The following is a 9,701-nucleotide window of genomic DNA, read 5'->3' as shown; positions in this document are numbered from 1 at the left end:
ATCAGTTTCTCATGCTTAGTACAACTAGTCCCCGGCGCTCTTCGTGGGGCTCGCATGTAATGACACGATGGCCCTGTTGATTTAACTAGCAGCCCCGTGCTTCAGCAGTTGCAGAGAGCCAGAGACGATCAAGTGTGGATTAGACTAAACTTGGGCCAATGTTTCCAGCTACTGGTTAGGCTTACGCAGATCGCCGCACTCCTGCCAGACCGTTGCTTCCGTTGGGCCTGCCCGCACGCGCATTCTTTCCCGTTCATCACCGGTGGCGACTGTTGCCTCTCAATCTCACTCGCAAGCCCAAGATGAAAAGCAATGGGGGATAATCACAGAGAGAACGCTGAGAATTTTGGTGCGGGTTCAACTGACCTTTTCTGTTTCTTCTTCTCCTTTTATTCAGCTCGCAACGGAACGATCGTGGTGACCAAGCCCACTTACCAGGTCGTGCCATCCCACGTCCAGGAACTGGTCCACGATGAGCTACAAACTAGGATCAAACCGCCTATGCACGGGATCAATCCGTTTACAGAAAAACCTGAAGGAAAAAACGGCTAAGTGTCTAACTGACGAAACTGAAAGAGAAAACACCTAACAGCTAGATGCAGGGTTTATTCCAACAAACTCCCCCTAATCCTTGCATCCCTATGCAATCTTGACGACACCGATTTTGCTGCGCATCTCCTGGAATTTGACTCGGCCAAGAGACTTTGTCAGAATATCGGCGAGTTGCGTCTCCGAACTGGTGAACTCGACATGGATCTTCTTGTCCTCCACGCACTCGCGAATGAAGTGGAAGCGGAGGTCGATATGTTTGCTCCTGTCGTGGTCCACGGGGTTCTTCATGAGCGATATGGCAGACTTGTTGTCCACCTTTAGCACCGCCGTCTTCGTCCCTTCTCCAACAAGATCGCCGAGCAGCCGTGCCAGCCACACGCCCTGGCATGCTGCAGTAGTGGCTGCGATGTACTCCGCTTCGCAGGAAGAGAGGGCCACCACCTTCTGCTTCTGGGACTGCCAGCTGACAGGGCTGTCGCCGAGGAAGAAGATTACCTCGCTCGTGCTCTTCCGTGAATCGACGTCTCCAGCCATGTCGCTGTCGCTGAATCCGTTGAGTCCAGGCCGCTCACCAGCTCCCAGCCTGAGAAAGCATCCGTGATCGAGAGTGCCTGCGATGTAACGGAGGATGTGCTTGACGGCGTTCCAGTGTTCCTCCGTGGGCTGCTCCATGAACCTGCTCACGTAGCCCACGGCGTAAGCGATGTCAGGGCGCGTGTGCACAAGGTACCGCAAGCTTCCCACGATACTGCGGTAGAACGTGGCGTCGACGGGCGGCGCCATGCTCGCTTTGCTCAGCTTCAGTCTGGCTTCCATCGGCACATGACAGGAATTGCAACCCTTCATGCCGGCCTTCTCCAGGATCGACGAGGCATACGCTCCTTGTGCGATCGTGGTGCCGCTGCTTCCCTGGCGCACCTCGATGCCCAGGTAGTAGCTGAGCAGCCCAGATCGCTCATGCGGAAGGTGCCCTTCATCTCCTCCTTGAAGTGCTTGATGTCGTCGTCGATGGAGCCAGTAACCACGAGATCGTCGACGTACACACCGACGAGGAGCTTGCCACGGACGTACACTGCATGCTCCGAGCTACTCCGCTTGAACCAGAGCCCTGACATGGTCGAGTCCAACTTGGCGTTCCAGGCGCGCGGGGCTTGGCGCAGACCATACAGCGCCTTGCGGAGGCGCAGCACCTTGGACTCCTTCCCGGTGATGACGAATCCCGGTGGCTGGGCTGCATACACCTCCTCCTCCAGCTCTCCGTTCAGAAAGGCGGATTTGACGTCCATGTGATGAACGGCCCATCCTTCCTGAGCGGCGAGAGCGAGCAGAAGCCGCACTGACTCGACACGAGCGACAGGCGCGAACACCTTCTCGAAGTCGATTCCTGGCTTCTGCACGTAGCCCTTCGCCACGATGCGCGCCTTGTGCTTGACAATGGCGCCATGCTCGTCCCGCTTCACCTTGAAGACCCACTTCAGCCCGATGGCTTTGTGGCCGCGAGGGAGATCTGCGAGTTCCCACGTCTCGTTGTCCTCGATGGAGGTCATTTCCTCGAGCATCGCCGCACGCCAGCACAGTTCACGCTCTGCCTCACCCACGTTTGCAGGTTCTTCAGAGGAGGTGAGGAAGAGGTGCTGCTTGTGTGTGGCGTCTGCCTCTTCAGGGTCGAGCAGGTCCGTCATTCGACGGTAACGGTGAGTCGCGCCTGCCTCGTCGTTGACGTCGAAGAGGTCAGGGTCGACCTCGCTTGGTGGCGTAGCGAACTCCACCTCCCCTGTGACAGGCGATGCAGCTGCTCCAGCTGCTGACGGTGCTGCAGACTCTTGTGCAGCAGGTTCTGGCATCGTTGGCGAAGGAGTGGTGGACGTGCGTGCGTGGGCGGCGGTGACCGGAGTAGCGAAGTACTCCACGGTGAAGCTCTCCTCGTCCGATCCGGCCGCAGCAGCAGCCGCCTCCTCCCAGTTCCATACCATGCCCTCGTCGAACACGATGTCGCGCGTGACGTGAGCACGCCTGTCGACAGGGTCGTAGACAAGGTAGTTGACGCCGTTCTCCTCGTAGCTGATGAACACCATCGGCCTGGAGCGATCGTCGAGCTTGCGCTGGTTTGGCTTGACGATCTTCACATGCGCGAGGCAGCCGAAGGTTCGGAAGAAGTGAACTGGCGGCTTCTTGCCATGCCACGCCTCGTACGGGGTTTTTCCCGCGACGGCGCGCGTTGGAGCCCTGTTCAGGATGAAGACAGCTGTGGTGACAGCCTCCCCCCAAAACCGACCTTGCATACATGCGCTCTTCATCATGCTCCTCGCCATCGCCACCACGGTCTGGTTCCGGCGCTCCACCACCCCGTTCTGTTGCGGAGAGTATGGGGCGGTGAGCTGCCGCTGCACGCCGCGCTCGGCACAGTAATCGCCGAACTCAACGGAGGTGAACTCCCCTCCGCGGTCTGTGCGGAGGGCACGGAGCTTGCGCCCAGTCTCCACCTCGACCCGTGCTTGGAAGCGTACGATATCCTCTGCCGCCTCGTCCTTTGGAGCGTAGCAGCTAATCCACATGTACCGCGACATGTCGTCGACGAGGAGGAGAAAGTAGCGGCGCCCTCCCGGGGTCGCCGGCGATATCGGTCCGCATAGGTCTCCGTGAACCAGGTCGAGGATGCTAGTTGCGCAGTACTTGGCCTCCGCCGGGAATGGGTGGCGGCGCTGCTTGCCAAGCGGGCAACCGTCACACAGTTGGTCGACGTGATCGACGAGGGGCAGGCCGGTGACCATCTGCGCTGCACCCAACTTCCGCAACGCCTGGAAGTTCAGGTGCCCATATCTGGCGTGCCAACGCCATGCGTCGTCTGAGGCGCACCGTGCGGCAAGACACACCGGCCGCGCCAGCCTCAGCTCGTACGGGTACAGGCGATTGCTGGCGCGCTTGACCTTGGCGATGACGCGCTGTCTGCGATCGCTGAGGACGAAGAAGCCGCCCTTGATCCTGGACTCGCATCCGTGCTCGTCCAGCTGCCCGACGCTGATGATGGAGCTCTTGAGGCGTGGGATGAAGTAGACCCCGTTGAGGACGCGGTGGCCACCATCTTGGTCGAGGAAGATCACTTGGCCGCGCCCGTGGATGTCGACAACGGAGTTGTCTCCAAACTTCACCGTGCCGCTGATGCGCCGATCCAGGTTGGTGAAGCAGTCCTCGATGCCGCTCATGTGGTTGCTGGCGCCCGTGTCAAGGAACCAGAGCGAGTCATGGTCGCCGTCGACACGGTTCAGGTGCGCCTCGGCCCGTTCCTCCATGAGCTCGACGTGGACGTAACCGTCGTGACAGGTGCGGTGACCTCACATACGCGCGCGATGAGCATGTGTGGGTCATCATCGGCACCGGCGTCTGCCTGCGCGAGGTTCGCGCGGCCTTCCTCATCCCGCTTCTTCTTACGGCAATCTCGGGCCCAATGGCCCTTTTTACCGCAGTACCTACAGCGCTCACGATCGGTCTCATCCGCGCCACGCCCGCCGTTCACTTTCTGCTTGCCGCCGCCCCTGTCAGGTCGTGGCGGTCCCTTTGCGGTGGGCGCGCCGCTCCCGGACGTGCCATTGCCGCTGGAGCGCGGCTGCTTCCGCCGCGCCTCCCATTCCTCCTCGGTGAGGAGAAGCTTATTGACGCCGCCCACGGCGTCGTCGAGGTCGTAGCCTTCCTCAGCGATCATGAGGCGTCCGCAGAGGTCCTCGATCGACAGCTGTTTCAGTTAACAGTTTGTTCGATAGCCATGACCATTGGTCTGTACTTACGAGGAACGATGCGCAGGAACTTCAGCACCGCCTTGTACTTGTCCACAGGATCTCCGAGGAGCTCGAGGTCGCTGAGGATGTTCGTGAGGCGGATGGAGAAGTCCTCGATCGACTCACCGGAGCGGAACGAGGTTCTCGTACTCGCGGTGCCGATTTTGCGCCTTGGCCTCGCGGATCCGTTCGCACCCCAGACGCATGGTCTTGAGTGTCTCCCACGCCGCTTGGGCGATGTCCTTCGCCGCCAGAGTTCGCACCAACTCCGGTGGGACGGCGCGGAGAAGTGCGGCGAGTGCGGATCGATCGTCGCTCCCCTCGTCCGGGCCGAGCTCGATCGCATCCCACAGATGCGCCGCCTGCAACTGGATGCGCATCACAGTTGCCCACTCCGCGTAGTTGGACCGCGTGAGGGTCGGGTATTGTGCAGAGCCTGTGCTCTCCCTCACGACGCGCTCACGGATCACCATCTCGCCGCCGCCGCGCCTCACAAGGCTGCGGCCATGCTGGCGAACAGGGGACACCGAGGTCTGCTTGGGCGGCGACTCTTCGCCTGCCGCTGCGGCAGCCTGCGTGCTGTCCGCCTTCTCCTTCCCAGGTGCCTTCGACATGGCTCTGATACCACGTGTTGCCTCTCAATCTCACTCGCAAGCTCAAGATGAAAAGCAATGGGGGATAATCACAGAGAGAGAACGCTGAGAATTTTGGTGCGGGTTCAACTGACCGCTTTTCTGTTTCTTCTTCTCCTTTTATTCAGCTCGCAACGGAGCGATCGTGGTGACCAAGCCCATTTACCAGGTCGTGCCATCCCACGTCCAGACTGGTCCACGATGAGCTACAAACTAGGATCAAACCGCCTATGCACGGGATCAATCCGTTTACAGAAAAACCTGAAGGAAAAAAGGGCTAAGTGTCTAACTGACGAAACTGAAAGAGAAAACACCTAACAGCTAGATGCAGGGTTTATTCCAACAGCGACCATGTGCGCCGGCATTGTCAGCTGCGACACCATCGCTCACGGTCAAGATTTTTAAAAGCCGAGGAGCAGAGAACAGAGATACATTTTCGTTGGCTCGCATGCTTGCACAAACCGGAATCAAATCAAATTCAAGAGGATCTATGATCAATCTCTTCTCTGCTTGGCAAAACATTGTCCATAGGCGAGATACATTTTTTTTTTGGAATGACACATGGAATAGGATTTTAACAGCTAATTAAGGAGTTTCCAAGGCTGCATTCTTTTGCACTAAACACTTTGTTATCCGTAAAGGACGTAGTTCTTTGTGAGGACAGAGCTACACTCTTCTATCTTGCCTCTCTCAGCAAGCTTATGATGAGTACAATAGAATGCAAACATTCCTAGCCTCGGTCAATTTGGATCTATCAATGGAGGATTTTTGGCATGGAAGGATGGCATCTGCACTGCTAATTTGTTCTAGAAGCATTGCTTCAATCATATTACGACCAGCAAAATTTACTCAAGGATATGGAAAAGCAAAGTGTTGTTGAGAACTAAAGTTTTTGCCTGGTTGCTTGTTTGTGACAGATTGAACGCTAGAGATATGCTCAGGGGTTGCAACTAGAATGTTACAAATTTATATACTTGTGTTCTATGCCCTGTTCAGATCACCGAAGATTGGATTCATCTCTTCTTTGGGTGTAATTTCCGCAGAAGAATTTGGACATATTTGCAGATTGACTGGACACAAGAGAATAATATTGAGTAGATGTTCATCAGTGCAAGGTCTGCATTTGCTAAAACCTTTTTTTACTTAAGTGATCATCCTTGTTTGTTGGCACATTTGGAAGCAAAAGAATGAGGCTATCGTTCAGAATGTCAGACCATCTTTTAGATCTTGGCGCAGATTCATTCATGAGGCCACCTTGCATGTGCCGACGATCTTTTAGGTCGAGGACAAGCATACTAAAATTTTCAAATCTTGGATTGAAAATCTGTTGCAATCTTTCTTCTTTCTTTCTTCTTGTTGTTGTACATATCTTTGAACTTTTGTGAAGGGGTGGAGTTTTAATAAAATACTGTGGGGTTTTTGCCCCACTCTCTGGTAATTATTTTTTCACCCCGTAAATAAAGCCAATTGAGGCTGGGAGAAATACAAAGAAACATAACACAGGTCCAAAGTAAATTTAGGCCACAATATAATCCACAGACATTTCAGGCTTCAGTTTTATCCATGAAGAAATTAGCCTCGGGTTGAGGCTGGGAGAGATACAAAGAAACATAACACAGGGCATGGAACAACAGCATCCACAACGCTTTGACTCCACTGAGATCATCATGTGTTTGATACCGAAGTGACCAGATTCAGCAATGAACACCCATCACACATTCACACTGAGGACTTGCCAAAGGACTAAACAAGTGTTCTAGCTATAAGTACTAAAAACAAAGGATTAGTTGCACCCTCAACAGACCCGATTAAGACCGTTTGTTACGAAACAATTGGCTTAGAGGACTCGATCAGCCACCATGGGCCCAACCTTACTACTATTAAGTACTAATACTAGAGAGTAATTCCAACAAATACTTCATGCATAACATTATATTGACAGTTTCACAAAGGGCATATAACAGCCTTACTCATCGGTGCAAATGCATCCATCCATCTCACTTGCCACCAGGCAGGCGGAGCTGCAGAGCGATATCACACGAACTCTGCCCGTTGTACTCCCCAAAGGTGTGGCCATTCTTCAGCAGATTCCCATCCAAGGTGAGGTGCTGTCTGCCAGGAGGAATGCCCTTCTCATCGTGGATCCTCTCCTCGATACTGTCAACGGTAGTAGCAGAACAAACCTTTGCGCTGATGATGGTCTTGCATCCGAAAGGACCGGAAGTGTTAACCTGTATATGCGGCCTATCTCTAGGCCATGGGAGGTGGAGGTCCAGATAAAGGGTACACTTCTCTGGGCCGATGTTGTAGTCGGCCAAGGTGCGGCTGTCCACTAGCAGCCTGCCGGCGAAGTAGAGCTGCTGCTGTTCTGGGGGTAAGCCCGTCTGATCGAATACCTTCGCCTTGACACTGTAAATTGTATCTGAACTGTTAACTGCATACATTACGCTGATGGCGTCAGTCACCCATATGCTCAAAAGGCGGCCACTTCGTGATAAGTGTTGGAGCTCAAGATGAGGGATGGACGCCTGGATGGTTTTGCCATCACCAGCTTCTGCCTGCAACCTGCCATTTTCATCATCGTTCTTCATCTTCACGGCTGCCACTCCCAGCTCCTTTAACTTCTGTCTAAGCTTCTCTGCTGCCTCGATCGCTTGTGCTGCCTCCACTTGCTTGTCCTTAAGGAGCATGACGTAGCCCCGCAGCTCCTGCTCCTTTTTACACAGTTTGTTCCACACAAAATCCTTTCCAGCAAGTAACGAATCATATTCTCCATGGAGTTGTTCTATTTTTCTATCTTTCTCCTTGGCCAAGTAGTGCATTCCCTGCAGTTTATTTGCGGCCGCAACAGCCTCTCCTTGCAACCTGGCAATCTCACAATCCTTCTTTTGGGATGCCATTTGCAGTTCCTTTAGATTGTTCTGAAGCTCTTCAATAGCTTGTGTTGCAGCTAATTTCCTGTTCTCAGAGAGAGCGGTGTTGTCTTTGTCCATTGTCCTCAACCGGTTCCACAGAAAATCCTGTACGGCGTGTAAGGCAGAAACCTCCTTATCCTTCTCTAACATGAGGGTCTCAAAAGCTCCCTTCAGTTTCCTAACCTCTGTTGTCAAATCTCTTACGCTGTGCTCATGATCTGCAGTGTTTTCACCATACTCTGGACAACCTTCAACTTCCTTCAGTTTCAAGATAAATCAATTAATAAAGCACATAAAAATAACAGTAATTAAGAACTATGAGATGCACAGCTGGACGGCTTGCTTTTGAGCAATGCAACTTATGTTTCTGTAAGTACCTTAAATTCGGTGTTCTGCAGGGCAAGAAGATTTACACCGGTTGTGACATCCTCCAAGTCACATTCTTGTAGTTCTACATTGAACACAGTGGGAGCATATCAGTAGCAATACAAATTCATACAGACTGGGTAGTTCTCAATGTTTTTCAGGAGCAATAACATTTGGTTCGGTGATAAAAAATAGTCAATTAACTAAATGGCAGTTTTCAACATAGCGCTGTGGCAGCTAATGCCCAACAAAATCGGCACTAGACCGGTCATAATAAACCTATAGCTAATTAATCTACACAACGCAAAGCAAAATAAAATGGTACCACAGCGCCATGAACTTGTCAACATACCGTTAATATAACTTTGTGCATTCAAAAGTAACTTGAAGGTCAACCTATCAAAGGAACAAAATTACAGCGGCCGAAAATGCACAAGATGGTGGAAAAAAGAAAGAAATGAAACAATAAACTGGTAGCCGCACTTTGTAAGGAGCCCCACAACAGCAGATGGTCCTTGATGTTTCTAGCCTAGCTGCAGAGAAAGACTGAAACAGATGTTCACAACTGTCACTTCCTTCTCATGCTCCAAAACTTGACAGCACATGATGGAAATAAAACAGTGGGAAATTCTTCATTTTTTAAGCTTACAAATTCGAGGATGTTGCTCAATTACGAGTCCACGGGACAGTATATCGATGTGTTCCCACATTTTCATGCAACCTCACAACGGAGGATGGTATGGCTGATTAACTCAACATTCCATCCACCAACCCAGCAGCATTTTTTGTCCAGTTTAATGGCGTGCCGGGTTCCATGTACAAGCATGGATTGCTCCTCACAATTGGTGTCCAACTATCGGATCATCCCCGCGCATTTGACCCAAATCGACCCAAATACAGTCAGAGTCACGAAACAAAGGCAGGGTTGGCGGCGCTCTTCGTACCTGTGAACTTGTTCTTCTTGTCCCCGCGAAGCGATGCTTCCCCCCACCGGCTCCCGACCGCCTCCATGCGCGCGCGGTCGGCGTAGAGCGCATCAACCTGCGCTTCCACCCGGTCGTAGATACGCAGCCACTCCGCCGTCACGCCCTCCCCGCAGAAGCCCGCCGCCGGCAAGGGCGCCCCCGCGCCGCAGCTGCCGCTCATGGCTTGGTTCCTCACTCCCGCTGGAACCTGACAGGAAGAGGAGCGGGCGGCGGCCACCGGAGTTCGTATTGCCTGCCGCCGGGCGCCGGCTCGAGCTGTAGGGTTTAAGCTGCGACTCGCGAATGTGGTCGGTCGAGGTGCGGCTGGACCAGATGGCCTCTGTGGGCACTTTGGTCTTTCCCGTGCTCTTGCAAATGAAAAACAAGCTCCGTTTCGAATTAACAGTCTTTTAAAATTTAGATAAACCTGTCTCGCATATATTTTCAAACGAAGGTTGTAGAAGTTTAGTTAAATTCGAGTTTTGATGCATAATTGAA

The 9,701-nt window shown here is 53.0% G+C and overlaps 1 protein-coding gene across 1 annotated transcript; it reads right to left on the bottom strand.

Annotated features, from left to right (window-relative positions):
* Positions 1-6,954: 6,954 nt before the first annotated feature.
* On the bottom strand, positions 6,955-9,384 carry LOC124697697. The gene is made up of 3 exons (XM_047230244.1): positions 9,183-9,384; positions 8,250-8,323; positions 6,955-8,130 (listed from the first exon to the last, which is right to left on the bottom strand). Exons 1-3 carry the CDS (start codon positions 9,382-9,384, stop codon positions 6,955-6,957), a joined length of 1,452 nt encoding a protein of 483 aa, XP_047086200.1.
* Between the last annotated feature and the right edge of the window lie 317 nt (positions 9,385-9,701).

Source organism: Lolium rigidum, chromosome 3 (assembly GCF_022539505.1).
Source record: "Lolium rigidum isolate FL_2022 chromosome 3, APGP_CSIRO_Lrig_0.1, whole genome shotgun sequence".
Taxonomy (NCBI): Eukaryota; Viridiplantae; Streptophyta; class Magnoliopsida; order Poales; family Poaceae; genus Lolium; species Lolium rigidum.
This window is presented reverse-complemented; position numbering and strand designations above follow the sequence as displayed.